Source organism: Pongo pygmaeus, chromosome X, assembly GCF_028885625.2.
Source record: "Pongo pygmaeus isolate AG05252 chromosome X, NHGRI_mPonPyg2-v2.0_pri, whole genome shotgun sequence".
Classification (NCBI taxonomy): Eukaryota; Metazoa; Chordata; class Mammalia; order Primates; family Hominidae; genus Pongo; species Pongo pygmaeus.
Genome location: NC_072396.2, coordinates 155,658,808 through 155,686,457, shown reverse-complemented (window position 1 = coordinate 155,686,457; position 27,650 = coordinate 155,658,808). Strand labels below are relative to the sequence as shown.

The 27,650-nt window shown below is 39.5% G+C and overlaps 1 protein-coding gene across 6 annotated transcripts in view; it reads left to right on the top strand.

Moving 5' to 3' along the window:
* CD99L2 (CD99 molecule like 2) overlaps nt 1-27,650 on the top strand; it is a 130,779-nt gene that overhangs the window by 53,523 nt on the left and 49,606 nt on the right. For 4 of the 6 annotated variants that reach the window (XM_054472169.2, XM_054472171.2, XM_054472170.2 and 1 more), the window contains exon 2: nt 13,310-13,372. In XM_054472169.2, the coding sequence (XP_054328144.1) occupies nt 13,310-13,372 (63 nt within the window). Of the gene's footprint in view, nt 1-13,309; nt 13,373-27,526; nt 27,599-27,650 lie in introns of all 6 variants that reach the window. The other 2 variants (XM_054472167.2, XM_054472166.2) reach the window with 1 other exon arrangement.

The following is a 27,650-nucleotide window of genomic DNA, read 5'->3' as shown; positions in this document are numbered from 1 at the left end:
GAAGCATAAATTCATCAATACAAATGTGTTCAAATCTAGACTGAGGTAACAAGAGTTAAAATGGTGCAAACATTCAGGGAAACTGGGGACTAACAACTAGCATTTTTGGTTTGCCCCCACCCTCTCTAGCACAAGGTGGGAGAGGATATCTACTTGTTTGTGTTAAGGGGGAGAAGTTGTTTTCACCAAAGAGACATTTGTAAAATTGGCCATACATCCCAGTGAGTTTGTCGCATAGATTTCCCACAAGCAGTGTCCAGGAATGTTTCCATGGTAGACAGGGAGGTGTGAAGTTGTTTTTCTGACCTGCAGGCTTTCCTTTGATTAATCACCCCCTTGCCAGAGGGCAGGGGAAAGGCAAGGCTTTGCAAGCAGCTGCATCAGGTGAGGTCTTTATCATATGATGGTGAAACATTCTTATTAAATGGCTCATTTCAAGTTGAATCAAGCTATGCTCCCCACCCGTCCATTAGCAGACTCAATCTACTGGGACTGATCTGAGTGTTATTCCTTGAACCCAAGTGATCTAGAGGCTTGTGCCACTGTCACATTTGCTGGGTCACGATTCAATCCCTCAGGTCCAACTTTGATTCTGGTCCATGTTATAGTGGGCCTTGTTTGCATTTGTTAATGGTCTCACCGTTGACAAAGTTGGTTTCCTTTTTGATAAATAGCTCTGTTCCCTTGAATTTGTGGTGTAGATGCAGGCACTAAGCCCAGATGACAGGCAGGTGAGTGGCATCCTGGCTTTCCTGGACAAACGTAGGGATAGTGTGAGTACTTAGCCTCCATTAAAGCAGAGAAATGGAAAATCCTGAGATGATACATCTAGGATTTACCAGACTAAGATGTCCCTGGTATGCTTTCTTATTCATCTACAGAAAAGGGTCAGGATTTTATTATTTATTTTACTATTATTATTTTGAGACAGAGTCTCGCTGCATTGTCAAGGCTGGAGTGCAGTGGCATGATCTTGGCTCACTGCAACCTCTGCCTCCTGGGTTCAAGCGATTCTCCTGCCTCAGCCTCCCAAGTAGCTGGGACTACAGGCGCCCGCCACCATGCCTAGCTAATTTTTTTGTATTTTTAGTAGAGACGGGGTTTCACTGTGTTGGCCAGGCTGGTCTTATAACTCCTGACCTCGTGATCCGTCCGTCTCAGCCTCCCAAAGTGCTGGGATTACAGGCGTGAGCCACTGTGCCCAGCCCAGAAAAGGGTCAGGATTTTAAAATTTAAAAACCGATGCAGTTTAGGTGAGTACTCATTCACTTAGGATTTATACTGGCCCATCTTCCCCCCGAATTTTAAACTGCTTACATGTACAAAGGAAGAAGGTAGAATAGAAACCATCCTTAGAGAGCAGGGGAAATAAATGTAACTGGCCACTTGAGAGGTGCCAATCTCCCTGCTAGAATCCCTACTTTGCGTCTGAAATCTTTGGCAGCCAGGGGTCCCAGCTGCCTCTGCAGTTACTAATCCAGCAGCAGGCAGCAGACACGTTCCTCTGCAGAGATGCTTGCTCTTGGCATGAAATCCAAATGGATTTTGTCACAAAGTAATATCAGGTACCATCTACTGGTGACAGAGTTTTGGTAATCAAAATGAACACACCTTTAGGAAATGCTTTCTTGCTGCCAGGTCTGTGTGTGGTGTTGGCATGGAGATTACCAAGTGCCAGTCCCTGCTTAAGGCAGCTCACTGTCTAGAGCAGCACTGTCCTATGGAACTTTCTGTGATGATGGAAATGTTCTCTGTGTGTGCTGTCAAACACAGTAGTTACCTGCTGCATGTGGCTATCAAGCATTGAAATATGGTTCGTGCAATAAAGAAGCAGAATTTAAAAAAATTATCGAATGCTAATTTTAATTTAAACGGCCACATGTGGCTAGTGGCTACCATGTTAAGTGGGGCGAGTCTAGAGAGAGGACACACAAAAACACTTAACTGGAATGGCTGTACTTTCAGGATGAACTGAGTGGAGTGGATAGCAACAACAGAGGAGGGAATGAATAATTAATCAAATCCAAATGAAAGGCTACTTAAGGGGCCCATCAAATGGTCTCTCTCAAGGATCAGACGTTTCAATCAGGCATTGGCAGGTGCTGGATCACAGCCAGTTCAGGGTGGAAATTCTCTAACAAGGGCAGCTGTGCCTTGTTTTACAGCCTTTATTGAAGTGCACCCTTAGCCTTAGCTTTAGATGCCAGTCCTGTTGGGTCAAGTTGCAACATGAGGTCAAGCTTGTGTTCCTTCCCAAAGGGACAAAATCTACTCCAGGACAGACACTGGCTGTTGGAGTGTCTGCGGGTGGAAACAGCACATTTCTTATGAAATTACTCTTCTCAAGGACACGCACAAGTCCATGGGCAACGTTTCCAAAGGACATTTTCAGAGAAGTATTATCAGCTGATTTTTACATTAAAAGGAATTCTTGGTGGCCCTCCACGGTGGAAGTAGTTTTCTGCTGAATACTTGAATACTGGCTGCCCAGATACAGGGATTGGGGGTTGTGAATTGAGCCTATGGTGAATCAGCGGTTTTCTAATGCGTGTTGGTGCCAGAGGGTTAGTCTGTGTCACTAACACAGAGGACTGTGGTCTGCCTGCATCCAAAACTGAGTTTAGTTCATAGCTTGCATAGAAGGGGTATAGAACATGACCCTATTTTGCACCTTTTGAGGTGCATTGTATCTCCTGAGAATATTTCTTCTGAACTTGATTTTAGCAACTGTGCTTGCTTGTGGGCTTTGAAGACATCTTAATAGCTCAGGATCTAGATTGAAACTGAATGGTTTTATCCACAGATAGTTTGAGTCTGTTGAATCCAAGGTCAACAAGGGATGGGTACATAGCACAACATTGTGTTATGTTCCTCTTAACATATTTACCCGATGACATGTAGCAGGATATATCAGCAAGCAGTAGGGGGAATGGCTGAGGCTAAAAACATCTTATTGTGTAAGATGTCATTTCAGAGAACCTACTTTTGCAATTCTTGGGTGAGGAAGCAGAGATAGAGATTTGAAGGAAGACCCATTGAGATGGTAGGCTTATGGCTTTGGAGGGATTGATGCAGAACTTTTAGGAGAAATACACGTACATGGATTGAAAACAAAAAGGCAGAGAAGAGTTTAAATTAATGTAAAATGCTCCCTCTCCCTTCCCCTGACCGTTATTCTCATTCCCTAAACGTAACTGCTGTTACCAGTTTCCCCGTGTAAACTTCCAGAAGATGTTTATGGATATAGATACGGATACACACACGCAAATGGAAAAATACTTCTCTGCACTTTGCTTTATTTATTAGTGTATTGTGGAGATCTCTTGCATGCCACTATTATAGGCTTATCCCATTCTTTTTAACAGCTACACAATAATTAATTGTATGGAAGGGCCATATTTCATTTCACCAGTCATCTTTGCTGAACACTTGGACTGTTTCCATTTCTTTTTCCTGTTGTAAGCATCCTTGTCCATACTTCTTTGGGTACATGTTTCTAGTATTTGTCTGTAACAGGTACCTAGAAATTGAATTGCTGGGTTGAAGTATTTGCATATTTTAATTTTTTAATGTTGAAATAATTATAAACTTTCAGAAAATTGGCAAGTACAGTGCAAGGAACTTTTTTTTTCCCCCACCAAGCCACTTGAGAGTAAATTGGTTACCTAATGCCTAGTCACCCCCACCCCCAATATATTAGAGTGCATTTCCTACAAATAAGGACATCTTCTTACATATCTACCATGCAACCATCTGAATCAGGACACTAACGTTGATACATTATTACCACTAAATCCTCAGACCCCATCCAAGTTTTAACAATTGTCCCAATAATGTCTATTATTAATACAAAGAGTTCTTGACTAGGCACAGTGGCTCATGCCTGTAATCCCAGCACTTTGGGAGGCTGAGGCAGGCAGATTGCTTGAGCTCAGAAGTTTGAGACCAGCTTGGGCAACATAGTGAGACCCCATCTCTACAAAAAATACAAAAAAGTTAGGCATGGTGGCATGTGCCTGTGTTCCTAGCTACTTGGGAGGCTGAGGTGGGAAGATCACTTGAACCCAGGAGGTTGAGGCTGCAGGAGCCATGATTGCACCACTGCAATCCAACCTGGGTGACAGAGCCAGACCCTGTCTCAAAAAAAAAAAAAGTTGATATATGTTGTTCACCTAAATTTTCCAGATTTATCACATTTTCTGTATATGTATGTGTTCTTCCCACCCCACGTGCGTGTGTGTGTGTAGGAATTTCCTGAACCATTTCAGAATTAGTTGCAAACATTAGATCCATTACCTTTTTTTCTTTCTTTTTTCTTTTTTTTCTTTCTTTCTTTCTTTTTTCTTTTTTTTTTTTTGAGATAGGGTCTCCCTCTGGCACCCAGGATGGAGTGCAATGGCATTGTCCAGGCTCAGTGCTGCCTCAACCTCTCAGGCTCAAGTGATCCCCCCAGCCTCAGCCTCCAAAGTAGCTGGGAGTACAAGCATGTGCCTCCATGCCCAGCTAATTTTTTTTTTTTTTCGAGATGGAGTCTTACTCTGTTGCCCAGGCTTGAGTGCAGTAGTATGATCATAGCTCACTGAAGCTTCAACCTCCTGAGCTCAAGTGATCCTCCTGCCCTAGCCTCCCAAGTAGCTGGGACTACAGGCATGCACCATCACACCCAGCTAGTTTTTTTTTTATTCTTAGTAGAGATGAGGTCTCACTATGTGGCCTTGGCTGGTCTTGAACTCCTGGGCTCAAGGAGTCCTCCCACCTCAGCCTCTCAAAGTGCTGGGGTTATAGGCATGAGATACCATACCTGGTCTCCCAACCCCAGGCTAATTTTTAAATTTTTGTTGTTGTTGTTGTGGTTGTTGAGATGGAGTCTCCCTATGTTACCTAGGCTGGTCTTGAACTCCTGGGCTCAAGCAGTTCTCCCGCTTCAGCCTCCCAAAGTGCTGGGATTACAGGCATGAGCTACTGTACCAAGCCTATACCTATTACCTCTTGATACTTCAGTATGCGGTTTCTAAAAACAAGGATACTCTCCTTCTGACTATAGTATTTCCATCAAGACCAGAAATTGACAGTGATCAGTATTATCATCTATCTGGTCTACAGACCTAATTTAACTTTGCTGATTGTCCCAATAATGGCCTTTATAGGTTCAGGATCCAATCCAAGATCACCTGTTGGATTTAGCTGTTATAATTTCCCTAATCTCAAGGATTGCAGGCTCTCACTACTTTCTTGTTCAGTGCTGCTTTTGCCTCATGGGTTTTGTTCATTTTATGATTTACAGTGGAAAGGCGGGTCTGTCTGATCCCAGTTATTCTCTCATAGCAAGAAGCAAAAGTCTACCTTAGAATTTTGGAAGCTAGGTTATTAAGTGCCATAACTTTTATTTACTGGTGTATTATATGCTTTATTTCCGTAAAATATTGCTCTTTTCCTACTTTGAGCTTTGGATCTTGAATTTTATCTTATATTAATATCATATCTGTTTCCTTCCTGTTAGTGTTTGCCTGGTATATATTTCTTCATTCTCTACATTTTTTTGCCATTTTGTTTTAAATGTACATTTTATCAATAGCGTATAGTTAGATATCTTTTAATCTCATTTGTCTTTTAATGGGAGATTTAGCCTATTTACACCCCCCCCCCTTTTTTTTTTTTTTTTTTTTTTACTGATATGATTATACGTATTCCTATGTTAAAGTTCATGTTTTCTGCTGGGCGTGGTGGCTCATACCTGTAGTCCCAACACTTTGGAAGGCCAAGGCGGGAGGATTGCTTGAGACTAGGAGTTGGAGACCAGCCTAGGCAACATAGTGAGACCCCATCTCTACAAAAAAAAACCCAAAAAGTTTGTTTTCTATTTAACATAGTTCTTTTTTTTTTTTTTTTACCTCTGGTGACTTTTGTTGGGTTGACTGAGTTTTGGTTGTTGCTATTGTCCTTTTATTTTTTCCCCTTAAATGGGTTTTGAGGTTGTATATCCTATATCTCTTCATTTAGCAGTTGTCCCTAATTGGTTTTGCTATAAGAAATTGATTTTTTAAAATAAGTTTTATTTTTGAACAGTTAGATATACAGAAAAATTGCAAAGCTAGGACAGAGTTCCCATATGCTTCATATCCAGTTTTCCCTATTAACATTTTATATTAGCATGATGCATTTGTCACAGTTAATGAACCAATATAGATATACTATTATTAACTAAAGTCTATACTTTATTCAGATTTTCTCAGTTTTTATCTAAAGCCCTCTTCTGTTCCAGAATCCAATCCAGGATCCAATCTAATCCATGTGACTGTCAGTCCTTATGTCTTCTTAAGCTTCTCAGGCTATGCCGGTTTCTCAAACTCTGTTTGGTTTTAATGACCTTGGTGATTTTGAAGATTGGTCAGGTATTTTATACAGCACCCCCTAGTCAGGATTTATTTGATGTTTTTCTCATGATTAGACTGGAGTTACGGGGTTTTGAAAGAAAGACCACAGAGGCAAAGTGCCATGCGCATCACATCCTGTCACATTATATCAAGGGAACATACTGTCAACAGGACTCATCATTGTACATGTTGACCTTGGTCACCTGGCTTAGGTAGTGTTTGTCAGGTTTCTCCTCTGTAAAGAGTAAAGTTTTTCTATTTCCCCTTTATCATACTGTAATCTTTGGAAGGAAGTTACTATGTGTGGCTAATACGTAGGGAGTGGTGAATTGTGCTTCACCGCCATGAGAGACAGATAGCTACAGAAATGAATTTGCATTATTCTGTTTGTCTATTCTCTCTCTTTTGTTTATTTATGTAATCACTTGTTCATTCAGCATGGACTCGTGGATACTTATGTTATACTTGGGGTTATAACCCAATACTACTTTATTTTGTTCTTCAAATTGTTCCAGCTATATCCGCCCTGAAAAAAGTCTTTAAAAATTTATTCCAGCCATAGCCACTGAGAGCTCTTTCAGTTGGTTCCCGTGCCCCTTTGACAGATACCAAGTGATGTGATTTTTAAAAATACTTGCAGGCCGGATGCAGTGGCTCACGCCTGTAATCCCAGCACTTTGGGAGGCCAAGGTGGGCGGCACTAGAAATCAGGAGTTCGAGACCAGCCTGGCCAACATAGTGAAACCCTGTCTCTACTAAAAATACAAAAATCAGCCAAGTGTGGTGGCGGGCGCCTGTAATCCCAGCTACTCAGGAGGCTGAGACAGGAGAATTGCTTGAATCTGGGTGGCGGAGGTTGCAGTGAGCCAAGATTGTGCCATTGCACTCTAGCCTGGCTGACAAGAAAAAAACTCCGTCTCAAAAAAATAATAATAATAATACTTTCTTACTTCCTGGCACCTCAAGATGCTTCAAGATTCAAGCTCATCTTACATATTTTCTGTCCCAGTCAAATCAGCCAAGGAGCCCTGGTTCCCTTTTTGGAGACTAGGATTAGAGACAAAGACCTGGGTGCTAGATGTGCTCATTGCTACGGAGTGTTGTTGCTCCCAGCCCCTCTCAGTTGACAGAGCAAGGGAATATATGTCTTTATACTAACCCATATATATACTCATGGCTATAAATATTTCTCTATATAGCTATCTGTATATAGTCACGTGCTACATGGTGATATTTTGGTTGACAGGCCACATATACGATGTTGGGCTCATAAGATTATAATACTTTATTTTTACTGTGCCTTTTCTGTGTTTAGATACACAAATACCATGGTGTTATAGTTGCCTACAGTATTCAGTACAGTCACATGCTGTACAGGTTTGTAGGCTAGGAGAAATAGGCTGTACCATACAGCCTAGGTGTGTAGTAGGCTACACCATCTAGATTTGTGTAAGGACACCCTATGATGTTTGCATAACGAAATGGTAAAAGTGTAACAAACACATCTCAGAACGTATCCTCGTTGCTAAGCAACACATGACTATGTTAATATTAAGCTAGGCCGGGTGCAGTGGCTCACACCTGTAATCCCAGCACTTTGGGAGGCCAAGGCGGGCAGATCACCTGAAGTTGGGAGTTCGAGACCAGCCTGACCAACATGGAAAAACCCCATCTCTACCAAAAATACAAAATTAGCTGGGCGTGGTGGCGGATGCCTGTAATCCCAGCTACTTGGGGGGCTGAGGCAGGAGAATCGCTTGAACCTGGTGAGCTGAGATTGCGCTATTGCACTCCAGCCTTGGCAACAAGAGCGAAACTCCATCTCAGAAAAAAAGAAAATTAAGCTAAATATGATTTCATACTTAGCTTAAAGTCTCCTACTCTAATCCATTTTTATATGGGTCATTTTAGCCTGCCCCTCTTATCTGTAACCTCTCTCTCTGATAGTGAGAAACCTGGCTCCCACCATCCCCTATCCATTTAGTTAGGTCAATTCCAGGATGCATGCATGATGGTTTGCTTGAGAACTGATAAGCTATACACCCTTATGACAAACTACGTGCCCATCTAGAGGAAACAGTAGCTATCAAGTTCAGTAGGACGCTAGGTTGGGCAGATGGGTCCACTTGTGAGGACAAATTCTGTTGTGAAAAACTTCTCCCCAGAGCTTTTTCAGTTATGTGTGATTAGCCAGAGCCTCTAGTCTAGGTGGGGTACTGGGCATCGGAGAGAAGGTACCCTGGATTGACAAAATATAGAGTAGCCTTTGTGAGACCTGGGGTGGGGTGGGGTGGAAGAACTTGGCCCCTCATCAGTGGAGCTGTGGGCTCCAACGACCCCTCTTACTTCTCTATGGAGAAGGTTTTCTGTGAGATAGTACTTCATGTTCGAAACACCTGAGCCTTCAACATTCTAGTGGACTGAAACTTGGGGTTTTGTTTTGTTTTTATTTTTTAATTTTTATTTTTGGTGGGGATAGATAGGTTGTTTGAGGAAGGCTATCAGCTCAGTATATCTTTGGGTGGCTTTGACAGATTTCCCTTTTGTGGAGTTACATTCATGACACTGTCTAAAGGGCCATGACCATTTCAGGAGAGAATTTCAGTATTATTTTGTTTCATACAAAGACAGTTAAATTTTAAAATCTTTGTTTTGTTATCATTGCTTTTTACAGACAGGGCCTCACTCTGTCGCCCATGCTAGAGAGCAATACACACTCACTGTAACCTCAAACTCCTAGCCTCCAGCGATCCTCCTTCCTCAGCCTTCCAAGCAATTGGGACTACAGGCGTGCACCACCATGCCTGGCTAATAAAAATAATTTTTAACATTTATTTTTAATTGACAAATAATCTTTGTATATATTTATAGGGTACAATGTGATGTTTTGGTCTGTGTATGCATTGTAGTAAGATTCATTCAAGCTAATTAACATATCCATTATCTCACAAACTTATTTTGTTGTAGTGAGAATTGTAAAAGTCTATTAGCAATTTTAAAATATACAATACATGATTATTAATTGTGGTTACCACGCAGTGCAGTAGGTTGCTAAAACAATTCCTCCTGTCTAACTGAAACTTTGTATTCTTTAATCAACACTTTCCCTTCCCCCATACCTCTCCCTCCCCTCAGCCTCTGGTTAGCTACCTTCCTACTATTTCTGTCAGATCAACTTTTTTAGATTCCACATCTAAGTGACATCATACAATATTTGTATTTCTGTGCGTGGCTTATTTCACTTAGCATAATGTCCTTCAGTTCCATCCACATTGTCATGAATGACAGAATTTCCTTTTTAAAGGATGTATAGTACTCCATTTATATATGTACCACATTTTCTTTATCCATTCATTTGTTGATGGACACTTAGGTTGCTTCCATACCTTTGATAGTGTAAGTAAAACCAAAATGAACATGGGAGTACAGATATCTCTTCAAAATAGTGATTTCAATTCCTTTGGATATTAATACATACACAGAACTGGGACTGATTTCTGAATAATATGATAATTTCATTTTTTGTTTTTTTGAGGAACCTCCAAACCATTCTCCAAAATGGCTATACTAATTTATATTCCTAACAACTTGTGCAAGTGTTCCCTTTTCTCCATATCCTCACCAACAAATATCATTTGTCTTCTTCATAACAGCCATTCTAACAGATGTAAGATGACATCACATTTTTGTTTGTGTTTGTTTTTGTTTTTGTTTTGTTTTGTTTTGAGATGGTGTCTTGCTCTGTCACCAGGCTGGAGTGCAGTGGCGTGATCTCAGCTCGCTGCAACCTCTGCATCTCTGCTTCGAGAGATTCTCCTGCCTCAGCCTCCCGAGTAGCTGGGACTACAGGCGCATGCCACCGCACCCGGCTAATTTTTGTATTTTTAGTAGAGACGGGGTTTCACCATGTTGGCCAGGATGGTCTCAATCTCTTGACCTCGTGATCTGCCTGCCTCGGCCTCCCAAAGTGCTGGGATTACAAGCATGAGCCACTGTGCCCAGCCCACATTTTGGTTTTAATTTGTGTTTCCCTGATGATTAGAGATATTGAGCATTTTTTCATAAACCCGTTGGCCATTTGTATCTCTTCTTTTGAGAAGCTCCTTTGCCTTTGCCCATTTTTAACTGGGTTATTTGTTTTCTTGCTATTGAGTTGAGTTCCTTATATATTTTGGATATTAACCCCTTTTCAGATGTATGGTTTGCAAATATTTTCTCCTAAACCATGGGTTGTCCTTTTACTCTGTTGTTTCCTTTGCCGTGTGGAAACTTTTTAGTTTTATTCAGTCTCATTTGTCTACTTTCACTTTTGTTGCCTGTGCTTTTGGCGTCTTATCTAGGAAATGGTTGCCCAGACTAATGTTGTGCAACTTTTTCCCTGTGTTTTTTTCTAGTAGCTTTGCAGTTTCAGGTCTTGCATTTAAGTCTTTTATTCATTTTGAGTTAATTTTTGTATATGGTATGAGATAGGGGTCCAGTTTCATTCTTCCACATGTAGATATCCAGTTTCTCTACATCATTTACTGAAGAAACTGTCCTTGTTGGAGATCAATTAACTGTAAATATTTGAGTTTATTTTGGTGCTTTCTATCCTGTTCCATTAGTTCATGTGTCTGTTTTTATGCCAGTACCATGCTGTTTTGATTACAATAGCTTTATAATATATTTTGAAATCAAGAAGTGTGATGCCTCCAGTTTTGTGCATTTTGCTCAAGATTGCTTTGGCTATTGGGGGTCATTTCTGGTTCCATACAAATTTTAGGATTTTTTTTTTCCATTTCTGTGAAAAATGACATTGGAATTTTGATAAAAATTACATTGTATCTGTAGATCACTTTGGTCAGTATAGACATTTTAACAGTATTCTTCTAATACATGAACATGGGATATATTTTCATTTGTGTTTTTAATTTTTCATCATTGTTTTATGGTTTTCAAGGTACAGGTTAGGAGGTACGGGTCTTTTACCTCCTTGGTTAAGTTTGCTACTCAGTATTTTATTTTTTGATGTTATTATAAATGGGATTGTTTTCTTTTTTTCAGACAGTTCATTGTTCAAATATAGAAATGCTATTGATATTTGTATGTTGATTTTGTAACCTGCTACTTTACTAAATTTGTTTATCAGTTCTTATAGTTTTCTGGTGGAATCTTTTTTTTTTTTTTTTTTTTGAGACAGAGTCTCGCCCTGTCGCCCAGGCTGGAGTGCAGTGGCACGATCTCGGCTCACTGCAAGCACTGCCTCCTGGGTTCATGCCATTCTCCTGCCTCAGCCTCCTGAGCAGCTGGAACTACAGGTGCCCGCCACCATGCCCAGCTAATTTTTTGTTTTTGTATTTTTAGTAGAGACGGGTTTTCACCGTGTTAGCCAGGATGGTCTCGATCTCCTGACCTCGTGATCCGCCCGCCTCGGCCTCCCAAAGTGCTGGGATTACAGGCGTGAGCCACCACGCCCGGCCCTGGTGGAGTCTTTAGGTTTTTCTACACATAAGATCATGTCATTTGCAAACAGAGACAATTTACCTTCTTCCTTTCCTACAGAGAGGCCTTTTATTTCTTGTTCTTGCCTAACTGCTCTGGATATAACTTATTCTGTTGAATAGAAGTAGTGAGAGTGGGCATTGTTGTCTTGTTCCTGATCTTACAGGAAAAGCTTTTAACTCTTCACTATTGAATGAATCAAATGTTTTTTTGCTGCATCTATTGAGATGAATAGCTGGGGTTACAGGCATGCACCACCACACCCAGCTAATTTTTGTATTTTTTGGTAGAGACAGAGTTTCACCATGTTGGCCAGGCTGGTACCAAACTCCTGACCTCAAGTGATCTACCCACCTTGGCCTCCCACAGTGCTAGGATAACAGGCGTGAGCCACTGCACCTGGCCGTCTCAAGATATTTTTTAATTTTCCTTTTAATTTCTTCTTTGACCTGTTGATTGTTTAATTTCCACATATTTGTGAGTTTTCCAAGATTTCTCCTGTTGTTTATTTCTAGTTTCCGGCCATTTTGGTCAGAAAAGATACTTGATATGATTTCAGTCTTCTTAGATTTGTAAAGACTTGTTTTGTGGCCTAACATATGATCTATCCTGGAGAATGTTTCGTGTGCACTTGAGAAGAGTGTGTATTTTGTTGCTGTTGGTTGGAATGTTCTGTAAATATCTGTTAGGTTCATTTGGTCTAAAGTATAGTTCAAGTCCAATGTTTCCTTATTGATTTTCTGTCTAGATGATCTGTTCAATGTTGAAAGTAAGGTATTGAAGTGTTCTACTATTATTGCATTGCAGTCTCTCTCTCTCTTTAGATTTATTAATATTTGCTCTATATATTTAGGTGCTTCAATGTTGGGTGTGCATATATTTACAATTGTTATACTTTCTTAATGAATTGACCCCTTTAGCATATAATGACCTTCTTTGTCTCTTTTTACAGTTTTTGACTTTAAAAGTCTATTTTTTTTTTTTTTTTACTTTTATTTTCAGCTCAGGGATACATGTGCAGGTTTGTTATATAGGTAAACTTGTATCATGGGGGTTTGTTGTACAGATTACTTCCTCACCTAGGTAATAAGCCTAGCACCCATTGGTTATTTTTCGTGATCCTCTCCCTCCTCCCACCCTCCACTCTCCAATAGGCCCCAGTGTGTGTTGTTCCCCTCTATGTGTTCATGTGTTCTCATCATTTAGTCCCACTTATAAGTGAGAACATGTGGTACTTGGTTTTCTGTTCCTATAGTAGTTTGCTAACAATACTGGCCTCTATTTTGTCTGATACAAGTATGGCTACCACCACTCACTTTTGGTTTCTATTTGCATGGAATACCTTTTGTTATTCCTTCACTTTCTAAAGGGAAATGACCATTTCTAGAGGATATTTCATTATTACTTTGTTTTATGCAAAGATAGTTTAATTTTTTTTTTTTTTTAATTTTTAGGATCTGGGGACTTTGATGATTTTAACCTGAAGGATGCAGTGAAAGAAACTTCCTCAGTAAAGCGTGAGTAGTAAATCAAATAAACTATTAAAAACAAACAATAGTGATTAATGTGTATCATCCACTCAGAATATATACGCAAGAAAAACAATATATTTTACTTGATCAGATGAAATATGGATAGTGCCCGGGCATGGTGGCTCACGCCTGTAATCCCAGCAATTTGGGAGGCCAAGGTGGGAGGATCACTTGAGGTCAGGAGTTCGAGACCAGCCTGGCCAACATGGTGAAACCCCATCTCTACTAAAAATACAAAAATTAGCTGGGTGTGGTGGTGCATGCCTATAATACCAGCTACTCGGGAGGCTGAGGCAGGAGAATTGCTTGAACCCGGGAGGTGGAGGTTGCAGTGAGCCAAGATCGCACCATTGCACTCCAGCTTGGGTGATGAAGCAAGATCTCCGTCTCAAAAAAAAAAAGAAAAGAAAAGAAAAGAAATGGTTATATTATTTAAAATAAAATTTGAATATTTAAATCCTTTGTTAAGAATACCTAACAATGTGTGATAACTGATATATCATTTTCTGTAGCTCAAGTCATAGCCCCTACTGGTGTGACATATCAGCAGTAGCCTCCAAGGGCTGTCTTCCTTAACTCAGAAAAGAAGGCACTTTGAAGTGAATAAAAGATTTGTTTCTCCTTTTAGATTGATTTTATAATGGCTTTTTTTTTTTTTTTTTTGACACAGGATCTTACTCTATTGCCCAAGCTGGAGTACAGTGGCACCATCTTAGCTTTACTGTAGCCATAAACTCCTAGGCTCAAGTGACCCTTCCATCCCAGCCTTCCAAGTAGCTGGAACTATAGGTGTGTGCTACCACACCTGGCTAATTTTTAAATTTTTTTCTGGAGACAGAATCTCACTGTTTTGTCCAAGCTGGTCTTGAACTCCTGGCCTTAAGTGATTCTCCCATTTTGCCCTCCCAAAATACTGAGATTATGAGCATTAGCCACCACACCTAGTCATGGCTTTTCTTAAAATGGAGTCTGTGTAGTTTCTCAAATGCTAAGCTTTGTTATCAATTTTCCTTTTTTTTTTTCATTTTTTAGCTTTATTTATTTGTTTATTTATTTATTTTGGAGACAGAGTCTCGCTCTGTCACCCAGGCTGGAGTGCAGTGGTGCAGTCTCGGCTCACTGCAACCTCCCCCTCCTAGGTTCAAGCAATTCTCCTGCCTCAGCCTCCCAAGTAGCTGGGACTACAGGTGCATACCACCACGCCCAACTAATTTTTTGTATTTTAGTAGAGGGGATTTCACCGTGTTGCCCAGGCTGGTCTCAAACTCCTGAGCTCAGGCAATCCGCCCGCCTCAGCCTCCCAAAGTGCTGAGATTACAGGTGTGAGCCACCACGCCTCACCTCCTTAAACCATTCTTTTAAAAAATGATAACTGCTTATAAAGTAAAGCCAAGGTTTCCCTTGACCCTTCTCCCTTCCAACTGACGTGAGAACTACTGTAGCCAGTTTGGGGCATGTTGATCCCGATTAGTTTTCAATGCTGTTAGATGCATCTATAGATAGAAACTGTTTGGTGTTTTTTTTGTTTTTTTTAATGTTAACAGGTGTGAGGCTCTTTCATTTAATGTGTATTGAAGTCCTTAGAGAACATGTCTATGTTGGTTTTTTCCAGCTGCCTTAGGAATGTACCACAAACTGGATGGCTTAAAACAACAGAACTTTATTCTCTCACAGTTCTGGATGCTAGAAGTTCTATATCAAGGTGTTGATTGGGCCACATTCTCTCTGAAGGGTCTAGGGAAGAATCTTTCCTTGACTTTCCCCACTTCTGGTGGCTCTAGGTGTTCCTTGGTTTGTGGTTGCATCACTCCAATCTCTGCCTCTGTTGTCACGTGGTGTTCCCCTTTCTGTGTCTCTCTCCTTTCTCTTACAAAGATGCTTGTTAGTGGGTTTAAGGCCCACCTGGATAATCCAGGATGATCTCCTCTTGAGATCTTTCACTTAATTACATCTGCAGAGATCCTTTTTCCAAATAAGGAAATATATATTTATAGATATATAATATATATACGCATACATATATGTGCGCATATATATACACACACATCCCTTATTCGTTTTAACCACTGCACGGTATACCATAGTATGCATTCAGTAAATGTCTGAACGCCAGCTGTATATCAGTTACTGTTTTAGGCTTTGGGGCTACAGCCATGAAGAAATCACACATAAACCTGTGCCTTGTGGAGCCAGCGTTCCAGTAGTGTGGATTTGGCCATGACCCGTATTGCCATTTCCTTACTGGCAGACACGTGGTTTATTTCCGTTTTATGCAATTACAAATAGGGCTACAGTGGACATTCTTGTCCATGTCCTTTGTGCCTAAGTGCAGTGTGACTGCTAGGATGAAAGATGTGTGTTTTTTATATTATAAAAAACTCTGCCAAATTGTTTTCCAAAGTGGATTTGCCATTATGCACTGTCACTGATGTTGTTATAATAGTACCTGTTTTCCCAGACCCACGCCAACGCTGAATTTTATCAATAAAAATATTTTACCAATATGATGGACAAAATAATATCTCATTGCCTATTATGCATTCCCCTGATTGGAGTCAAATGGAGCATCATATATTTACTGACTATTTGCATTTGCCTCTTTGGTAAATTGTTCACATTCTTCCCCCATTTTTCTGCCAGATTGCTTGCCTTTTAAAAATGGGTTTATTAAGATCTCTTTGTATTATATATTGAGTTGAGAAAGTCAAAGGCTTTGGAGTCAGACTTCTTGGGTCTAAACTCTACCTCTGCCACTTCTGAACTGTCACCTTGGGTAAGTCACCTGACTTGTCTGCACCTCAGTTTCCTTATCTCTTACATGAAGATAATAAGAAGCCCTACCTCCTAGGATCACTGTAAGGATGACATGGGAGGAGCCATGTGAAGCACTCAGCACGTGAGTGCTCAGTAAGCATTAGCCTTACTGTTGTTCTTTGACTGACTTGATTGGAAGGACTGACTGTGGCTGGGCCTGTGGTGTAAGAGTCAAGCAGACCTAAATCGAGTGACAAACTCAACACAGTTCCTGACAAAATCCCAGTTGGATTTTTTGCAGAAGTGGATAAGCTGACCCTAAAATTCATATGGAAATTCAAAGGACTCAGAATAGCCAAACAATCTTGAAAAACAAGAAAACGATGGAGAACTTATCAATTGTAGCACTGACTATAGACCTACAGTAATCAAGATAGTAGGCTACTGGCTAGAGATCAATGGAATAGAACTGAGAGTCTAGAAATAAACCCTTAGATCTATGGTCAGTTGATTTTTGACAAAGACGCCAAGACCTATTCAAAGTGAAAAGAACAGTCAATCTTCAACAAACAGTGCTTAGGACCATAGGATATCTACATGCAAAAGAATGAAGTTGGACCGTTACCTCACACCATACACAAAAATTAACTCCAAATTGATCATAAACCTAGAAGTATAAGTCTCTTAGAAGTTAATTTTTGTGTACAGTGTGAGGTGAGCGGTTTGGGCATTCTCAGGTCTTTCCTGGATATTCATGCTGTCCTCTGCATGCAGGTGGCCTCTTAGATCCCCAGGAAAATAAATACACTTAATTTATTAGCAATGATGGTTTTAATGAAATCATTTAACATCTCCAAAACAAACAGGACCAAAACAAACTTGGTCCTGTTTGTTTTGGAGATTAGTGGACTTTCAATAAATTTGAATATAAGTAGACTTTCAGTAAATTTGTCAACTTCTTGATGGGAACTTTTTAAATCTCAGCATATCATACCTCCAATCGACAGGGACTTTTTAATATATAGAATCCCTTTTTGAGTCTTGTGCTGGCCCATCTGATCTTCCTCATCAGCACCCATCAGCCAGTGTGTCTGGGAACCCCTAGAACCACCTGTATGTGATGTACATGTTTGAATGACAGCCCACAAGACCACATCATGCTGCCACCCTTTTTTCTATCTTAGCTTATGTTTCTCGTAACTGAGGTTTCAAAGAGATAGGCCTCTCCACCTCACCTTGGTCCAGATACTTATCTTGCAGAGAATGTTCTTCTCTGCACGTTGTGCATTCTTCTGCTTGTTTTAAAAACCCCTGAACCACTTAGGCCAGAGATTGTATCGTAAATGACCTTTATTTATTTATTCACCAATGTTTTTTGAGTGCCGGCTTGCTGCTAGGTGCTAGGCCTAACAATGTGGAAGAGGTCACTGCCCTTATGAATTGTTTTCTCTGGAAGGAGACATACAGTACCTAAAATATTTTCAGATATTGCTGAGTACTCTCAACCAAATTCAAGAGGGTGATGGGATAGCAAGGGCCCAAGATTAGGGGCAGCTACTTTAAATTAAGTGGTGAAGGCATCTCTGAGGAGAGGTAATGTACAAGGAAGTGAGGAAGGAGTCTTCGAGGCCAAGAGATCAGCTGTAAGAATTCTGAGTCAGAGAAGAGCCAGGCTTACTCTGTGGCCCGGAAGGCAGCCTGTGTGGCTGGAGTTTGGAGAATGTTGGAGAAAAGGCAGAGAAGTTGTCAGGGGACAGATCATGCAGGATCTTACTAGTATATTCACAAGGTTGCACAACCATCACTACAGTCTGTTTTAGAACACTTTTATCACTTCAAAAAGAAACATTGTATCCTTTACCTGTCACTTCCCAATCCCCCAATTCTTCTTGTTTCCACCCCTCACCCCCAAGCAACCACTAATCTCTTTCTGTCTCCATGGACTTCCCTATTCTGAATATTTCATATCAATGGAATCATTCAATATGTGGACTTTATGTTTGGCTGCTTTCACTTAGTGTAATGTTTTCAAGGCTCATCCATGTTGCTTTCAGAGTCCTCCACCACTCTCACCATCTCTTCCTTTCTCTGTGTGTGTGTAATCATCTCATGGGGGAACACACTTCTGATTCTGCCAAATAAAGCTTCTTATGAATGTCCCCATTCCCTGGGAATACCATGGGCCCTGTATTAGTCCATTTGTGCTGCCATAACAAAATGCCTTTGACTAGATACTTTATAAATAACAGAAATATATTGCTCACAGCTCTGGAGGCTGGGAAGTCCAAGATCAAAGTGCTGGCATATTCAGTGTCTGGTGAGGGCTGCTCTGTGCTTCATAAATGGTGCCTTCTAGCTGTGTTCTCACATGGCAGAAGGGGCAAAAGGGCTGCCTCAAGCCTCTTTTATCAGGGCACTAATCCCATTTGTGAGGACGGTGTCCTTTGTGACCTAATCACCTCCCCAAAGTCCTCACCTTTTAATACCATCAGGATGGGGGTTAAGTTTCAACATGAATTTGGGGCTGGGTGGGGGGGACATATACATTCAGACCAAGCAGTTACCATTATTAAGCCACACCTGGGGGAACCCACCCTGTTTTGTTTACTGTTTTGGTTCAGCACAATATTACAGAGAATCACTCCTGGTCAGAGTGCCATATTGTGGGAAGCATTTGCTGAGCAGCTAAGAATTTTTTCTGAGTTTGTCATTTTGAGAAAGGCTTCACAGAAATGGGTCTCTTTATTTTAGGAGCTAAGTGTTTTTGATGAAGTTGACCTACTATTCTTAGTCCTTGATAAGTAGACTCTTCTCATCTCAATTACGAATAAGAAACCCCATTTAAAGACTTACAACACGAAAATCTGTAGTTAATAGTTTCTAAAAATGTGCATAAATTGAAGCTCTTGTTCTACATCAATGCAAGCTTGGGCTCTGACAGAACAACTGATTCCACATGCATGTAGGGACTGCTGTCTCTTGAATGGCACCTGCAGATCTTCAGAGAAACGAGACGTTTCCAGAACTGGAATTGCAGGGCACAACTGCACAAGTAATCAAGACTGTGTGGAACTATGTGGTACCGTAATTAAGACTGTGTGGTACTGGCATCACATAGGTCAATGGAACAGAATTGAGAGTCTGAAAATAAACCTTTATATTTATGGTCAGTTAATTTTCTTTAAGACAGATAAACAAATACTTTTACACAAGAGTTGTTTGAGTCATGCAAAATTTAAGCTAATATTTACATAAGTGGCAATTGCTTTTCTGGAACTTGCTCAAATAATGGTTTCAGTAATTCCTCTTTTTTACCTGTCTATATCATAATATAATTATACATAAACTCATTTAGACAAGTTGTACTCTTGCATTTTACTGGTACAACATCAAATGGAAATTAGAGACAAAATTATCTCTAAACTGATGATGAGATAGATTAAATATATACATACATACACACACATAATGACTACAGGTTATCACATGTGGTTCTCTTACCATAAATATCCATTCACTGGGGTGTGGTCTTCACAGTGAGGTATGAGTTAGGGTACCCAAAATCTTCCTAAGGAGTAGTGTACAAACATTATCATTTTAAGGGAAAGACTTCCCATATTCTCAACTAAAACAGAACTGCAATAACCCCCTTGCTATGGTTTGGAAGTTTTTCCCCTCCAAAATTCATGTTGAAATTTAATTCCCAATGTGGCAGTATTGACAGGCAAGGTCTTCTTCTTCTTCTTCTTCTTCTTCTTCTTCTTCTTCTTCTTCTTCTTCTTCTTCTTCTTCTTCTTCCTCCTCTTCCTCTTCCTCTTCCTCTTCCTCCTCCTCCTCCTCCTCTTCCTCCTCCTCCTCTTCCTCCTCCTCCTCTTCCTCCTCCTCCTCTTCCTCCTCCTCCTCTTCCTCCTCCTCCTCTTCCTCCTCCTCCTCTTCCTCCTCCTCCTCCTCCTCCTCCTCTTCCTCCTCTTCCTTCTTCTTTCTTCTTCTTCCTTCTTCTTCCTTCTTCTTCCTCTTCTTCTTCCTCCTCTTCCTCCTCCTCTTCCTCCTCCTTTCTTTCTTCTTCTTTCTTCTTCTTCTTATTCTGTCTTCTTTCTTCTCCTCCTCCTTCTCCTCCTTCTCCTCCTTCTCCTTCTTCTTCTTCTCCTTCTCCTCCTTCTTCTTTCTTCTTCTTCTTTTCTTCTTCTTCTTCCTTTCTTCTTCTTCCTTCTTCTTCTTCTTTCTTCTTTCTTCTTTCTTCTTCTTCTTTCTTCTTTCTTCTTCTCTTCCTCTTCCTCTTCTTCTTCTTCTTTCTTTTTCTTCTTCTTTCTTCTTCTTCATCTTCTTTTTTTTTTCTACAAATGAGACAGGGTCTCGCTATGTTGCCTAGGCTAGACTTGAACTCCTAGGCTCAAGTGGTCCTCCCACCTCAGCCTCCTGAGTAAGAGGTGATTGGGTCATGAGGGTTCTGCCCTCATGAATGAATTAACCCATTCATGGATTAATAGGTGAATGGATTAGTAGGTTATCATGGGAGTGGGACTAGTGGCTTTATAAGAAGGGAAAGAGAGACCTGAGCTAGCAACCAGCCCCACTTGGCATTTGATGTCCTGTGCCACCTTGAGACTCTGCAGAGAGTCCCCACCTGCAAGAAGGCCCTCACTCACAAAATGCAGCACCTCAACCTTGGACTTCTCAGCCTCTATGACTGTAAGAAATAAGTTCCTCTTTTTTTATAAATCATCCAGTTTCAGCTGGGCGTGGTGGCTCACGCCTGTAATCCCAGCACTTTGGGAGGGTGAGGCAGGCAGATCACTTGGGGTCAGGAGTTTGAGACCAGCCTGGCCAACATGGTGGAACCCCATCTCTACTAAAAATACAAAAATTAGCTGGGCGTGGTGGCACATGTCTGTAATCCCAGCTACTTGGGAGGCTGAGGCAGGAGAATCACTTGAACCTGGGAGACGGAGTTTGCAGTGAGCCAAGATTGCACCACTGCACTCCAGCCTGAGCGACAGTGAGAGTCCGCCTCAAAAATAAATAAATAAATAAATAACCAACCAACCAACCAACCCAGTTTCAGGTATTCTGTTATAAGCAGCAGAAAAAAGACTAAGACATTGCGTTAGTCCATTCTCATGCTACTAATAAAGACATACCTGAGACTGGGTACTTTATAAAGGAAAGAGTTAATTGACTCATAGTTCAGCATGGCTGTGGAGGCCTCAGGAAACTTACAATCATGGTGGAAGGAGAAGCAAACATGTCCTTCACATGGAAGCAGCAAGGAGAAGTGCAGAGTGAAGGGGGAGAAAAGCTCCTTATAAAACCATCCAATCTTGTGAGAACTCGCTATCACAAGAACAGCATGAGGGTAACCTCCCCAATGATTCAATTACCTCCCACTGGGTCCCTCCCATGACACGTGGGGATTATGAGAACTACAATTCAAGATGAGATTTGGGTGAGAACACAGCCAAACCATATCAGACATCCTTCTTTAAAAAAATAATTTATTGAGGTAAAATCATACAATGTAAAATTAACCATTTTATTTTTAAAATTTATTGTGTATATTTGAGGTATATAACATGATATTATGAGATACATATACAACTTGGTAAATAGTTACTCTAGTGAAGCAAGTTAATATATCCATCATTTCACATAATTACCCATTTTTTTGTTTGACAAGAACAGCAATATTTCATTTAGCAAAAATTCCAAATACAATACGATGTTATTAGCTATAGTCCTCATGTTTTACATTGGATTGCTAGACTTGTTCATCTTATATATCTGCTACTTTGTATCTTTTACCCTTCATTTAAAAGTGAGCAATTAAGTGGCATTTTAGGATATTCTTAATGTTGTACAACCACCTCCTCTATCCAGTTCCAAAACATTTCCATCACTTCACAGCAAAAATCCCTTACCTATCGAGCAGTTTCTCTCTGTTCTTTTATCCTCCCAACCCCAAATAACCACCAACCTACTTTCTGTATCTGTGAATTTATCCTGGATATTTTATATAAATGGAACTGGACAGCATGTAGCCTTTTGTGCCTGGCTTCTTTTGTGTAGCATAATGTTTTGGAGGCACTTCCATGTTGTAGTGTGTATAAGTACTTCATTCCTTTTTATGGCTAAGTAATACTCCATTGTGTAGACATACCACAATTTTGTTTATCCACTCATCAGTTGATGGACATTTGTTTGTTTCCACCTCTTAGCTTGTGAATAATGTTACTATGAACATACTATATACACGTACTTATTTGAATACCTATTAAATTCTTTTCAATATATACCTAGGAGTAGAATTTCTGGTTACTATGGTCATTCTGTTTAACTTTTTGAGGAATTGCCAAATTGTTTTCCACAGTGGCTGAAGCATTTTACATTCCCATCAGTAATGTATGAGGGTTCCAATTTATCTGCATCCTTGCCAACTTGTTTATTTATTTTTTTTAATGAAAGCCATCCTAGTGGCTGTGAGGTGGGACCTCACTGTGGTTTTCATTTGCGTTTCCCTAAAGACTAATGACTAATGATCTCTTTATACATTTATCATATATATGATTTGCAAATTTTCTCCCATTTTGTAGGTTGTCTTTTCACTTTCTTGATAATGTCCTTAGATGCACAAAAATTTTAAATTTTGATTAATGTGTAATTTATGTGTTTTTTCTTTTGTTGCCCATGCTTTGCATGTCATTGCTAAGTATCCATTGCCAAATCAAAGGTCATGAAGATTTACCCATATGTTTTCTTCTAAGAGTGGTTTTAGTTCTTATATTTAGATGTTTGGTCCATTTGAGTTAATTTTTATATATGGTGAGAAGTAGTGGTCCAGTTTCGTTAGCATATGGTTATCCAGCTGTCTGAGCACCATTTGTTGAAAAGACTGTCCTTTCTCCATTGAATGGTGTTGGCATCCTGTTGAAAATCAATTGACCATAAATATGAAGGTTTACTTCTAGACTCTCAATCCTATAACATTGATCTATATGTGTATTCTTAAGCTAGTTCCACACTATTTTGGTTACTGTAGCTTTGTAGTCAGTTTTGAAATTGAGAGGTGTGAATCCTTCTATTTTGCTCTTTTTTTAAAGATTGATGTGGCTATTTAGGGTCCCATGCAATTCCATATGGATATTAGGATTAGCTTGTCCATTTCTGCACAAAAGGCAATTGGTATTTTGATGGGGATTGCACAGGATCTGCAGATTAATTTGGGAAATATTGCCATTTTAACAGTATTGAGTCTTGTAATCTATGGACGTAGGATTTCATTCCGTTAATTTAGGTCTTTAATTCTTTAACAGTGTGTTGTAACTTTTAGTGTACATGTCTTTATACTTCCTTGGTTAAATTTATTTCTAACAGTTTTATTCTTTTTATTGCTATTATAAATGAAATTATTTTCTTCTTTTGCTCTTTGTAGTGATCATTGCTAGTGTATAGAAATACAGCTGATTTTCATGTTGATCTTATATCTTGCAACTTTGCTGAACTCATTAGCTTTAATTGTTTTTTTTTATTGGTGTGGATTCTTTAGGGTTTTCTATATATAAAATCACAGCATCTGTGAATAGAGATAGTTGAACTTCTTCCATTCTAATCTCAAAGAGTTTCTTTCTTTTTCTTGACTAATTGCTCTAGTTAGAACTTCCATTACAATGTTGAATAAGAGTGGTAAGAGTGGACATCCTTGTCTTGTTGCTGATTCTAGGAAAAAAGCTTTTAGTCGTTCACCTTTAAGTATGCTGTCAATTGCAGATTTTTCACAGATGCCCTTTATCAGGTTGAGGAAATTCTCTTTTATTTCTAGGAAGTTAACAGATGAGGCCAAAATAAACCATCTAAATGCTTTTAAAAATCCAATAGAGTAAGCCTAATTATCATTAAAAAGCACATAGAGAGTAGACTCTGATGAAGTAAGCAGAACAAAATGGGAAATTCTCTTCTATTCCTAATTTATTGAGTGTTTTTATCATGAAATGGTGGTTGACTTCTGTTAAATGCCTTTTCTGCATCTATGGAGGTAATCTTGTTTTTTTTTTTTTTTTTTTTTTTTTCTCCTTCCATTCTGTTAATATAGGATAGTACATTGATTGATTTTACTGTGTTGAACTACTCTTACATTCCTGAGATAAACCCCTCTTGGTCATGGTCAGTCCTAATATGGTGCTGGATTTGGTTTGCTAGTATTTTATTGAGGATTTTTGCCTCTACATTCATAAGAGGATTTTTACCTCTATATTCATAACTACATTCTGTAGTTTTTATGTGTATTTGTCTGACTTCAGTATTAACATACTACTGGCCTCATAGAATGAGTTAGGAAGTGTTCTCTTCTCTTGGTTTGTTTGTTTATTTACTTAATTGAAGAGTTTGAGATTAATTGGTGTTGGTTCTTTTTTAAATGTTTGGTAGAATTCAGCAATGAAGACTTCTGGTTCCAGAATTTTATTTGTGGGAAGTTTTTGGTTACTGACTCAATCTCTTGCTATAAGTCTAGTCAGATTTTCTATTTCTTCTCGAGTCAGTTTAGGTAGTTGTGTTTTAATAAGAAGTTATCTGTTTCATCTAGGTTATTGAATTTATTTGGATTATAATTGTTCAAGATATTCCTTTATAATTTTTTATTTCTCTAAGGTTGGTAGTAATGTCCTCTCATTCCTGAAATTAGCAATTTGGGTCTTCTCTCTATCTTGGTAAGTCTGCTACAGTTTATCAATTTTGTTGATCTTAAGAGATCTTTCCTCTTTTGTTCTTTATTTTTCTCTTCTCTCTTTCATTTTATTTCTGCTATAATCTTTGGTGTTTTCTTCCTCTACCTGCTTTAGGTTTAGTTTGCTCTTCTTTTTCTAGTTACTCTTTAAAATTGTTATGTAGGTTTTATTTTATAATAATGAACTTAACTCTGCAATCCAGCTAGATGTGGAAGGGAATAAGGAAAATATGGAACCCAAAGAGCTTCAGTGAGTGCACAAAGATTATAGGATATTGAGAGCAAATGGGATTGAGGGGTGCTCTCTTGAGCTACAGAAAAAATAGTCTGGTGGTTAAGATAAAACAGGTCAAATTTATTAGAGTTGTCCATATTTGGCAATGGTGATCTTCTTGCTGGTCTTGCCATTCCTGGACCCAAAGTGCTCCATGGCTTCTGTGGCATTCATGGCCTCTTTGACCTTGCCAAAGACCACATACCTGCCGTTCAACCACTCAGTATTGGCAGTGGAGATGAAAAACTGGGAACCATTTGTATTCAGTCTACCATTTGCTGTGGGCAAGATGCCAGGACTTGTATGCTTCAGGTTGAAGTTCTCATCATCAAGTTTCTCCTGGTAGTTAGATTTGCCACCATTACTATTATGGCATGTGAAGTCCCCACCCTAGCACATAAACCCTGGAATAATTCTAGGAAAGTAAGAACCCTTATAACCAAATACTTTCTCTCCAGTGCTCAGAGCATGAAAGTTTCCTGCTGTCTTTGGAACTTGTCTGCAAACAGTTTGAAGGAGACCTGGCCCAAGGACTCACCTTAGACAGCGACGGTTTCAAAGAACACAGTGGGCTTGACCGGGGTTGACAATGGCAGTGTCTGCAAAGCCTTCTTTTTCTAGTTTATTAATGTGAAAGTTTAGGTTATCGATTTGAGATCTTTCTCTTTTTTTAATGTAGGCATTTACAGCTATAAATTTCCCTCTGAGCACTGCTTTCAGCGTAACACATAAGTTTTGGTATGTTGTGTTTTCATTTTCATAGATCTCAAAGTATTTCATAATTTCCCTTGTGGTTTTTTTTTGACCTATTGGTTGTTTAGGAGTGTGCTCTTTAATTCCATATAATTGTGAATTTTCCAAATACCCTTCTGAAACTGATCTCTACTTTCATTCTCTTGTGCTGAAGAACATAATTTGTTTGTGCTGAAGAGCATAATTTGTATGGCTTCAGTCTTTTTAAGTTTATTGAGATTTATTTTGTAACCTACATATGGTCTACCTTGAAGAATGTTTCACATGCACTTGAGTAGAATGTGTATTTTGCTATTGGGTGGTATGTTCTATAGGTGTCTGTTAGGTCTAGTTGGTTTATAAAGTTGTTCAAGTCATATATATATATATAATATATATCTGCCTAATTGTTTCTTCTGTGATTGAAAAGAAGATATTGAAATTTCCAACTATTTTTGTTAAATCATCTGTTCTCTTCAATTTTGTAATTTTTTGCTTCATGTATTTTGGGGCTGTGTTGTTAGGTGCATATATATTTAAAATTATAATGTCTTCCTCTTGGATTGATCCTTTCATCATTATAAATAAATTGTCACTCTTTGACTCCATTAACAATTTTTGTTATAATGTAAATCTTATCTGATATTAGTATAGCTACTCCAGCTCTCTTATGGTTATTGTTTGCATAGTATATCTTCTTCCATTCTTTTACTTTCAACTTATGTTTTTTAGAGATGGGGTCTTGCTTTGTTGCCTAGGCTGGAGTGCAGTGGCTATTCACAGGCATGATCATAGTGCACTATAGCCTCAAACTTATGGGCTTAAGCAATTCTCTTCCCTGATATTCCCAAGTAGCTAGGACTACAGGCACGTGACACTACACCTGACCTCAACTTATTTCTATTTTTGCTGTTTGTTTTCTGAAGAGTCAATAATTATTGAATACTTGCTATATTCAAAGCTAAACCTGTTTCACCTTTGCCTTTCCCATTCCTTAAATCTTTTTCTCTGATATTTTCAATAGTGAGAATATGTGCAACATAGTCTTGATGTTTATGAAAAGAAACTATTGGAAAAACTTCATGCATATTGTGTAATTCTTGTGAAAGTTATCTACAATTTTAAAGGAATATGGTTGAACTCAAAAGACCTAATATTTCCAATAGTAACCACACTTATATAAAATATTGTGTGCGTGTGTTGTAACCACTTTCAGTTTATGAAATACTCCCATATTCCACTAGGAATGTAACCTCAGTCTATCCCTCAGCAGGATTATCTATGTTTAAAGTGCCACGTTAATAGTTGTGGAACCAAGCCTTGGAGCCCTCAAGGATCATGCTCAGGCTGTGGAACTCCCTGGACCATGTGTCATCTCCAGCAGATCTGGGCACAAGCCCAGGTTCACTAATCACCAGGTCACGTGTGAGACCATGTCCACCTCACCACCCTCAGCCTCCAAAGAAAAGTGAGCAGAACTCATTTAAACCTGTATCATTTTGTCATCCTTTTCAGTGTGATTCTCTGGAGCTCCTAGCTAGAGGGGCCTCAAGGACCAAGACAAGGATATTCTACTCACAGTGTGACTTCCCGAAGTCATAAAGCAGCTGCTGTGTTTTGTTACTAAACATGCTCCCTTTGCTGTCCTCCCTCTCCCTTTTAGAGCCATGGGACCACACCACCACCACCACAACCAATAGGCCAGGAACCACCAGAGCTCCGGCAAAACCTCCAGGTAATGTGGCTGCCTTAAGGAGGGCAGTGAGGAAGGGCCCTCTGGAGTTCCC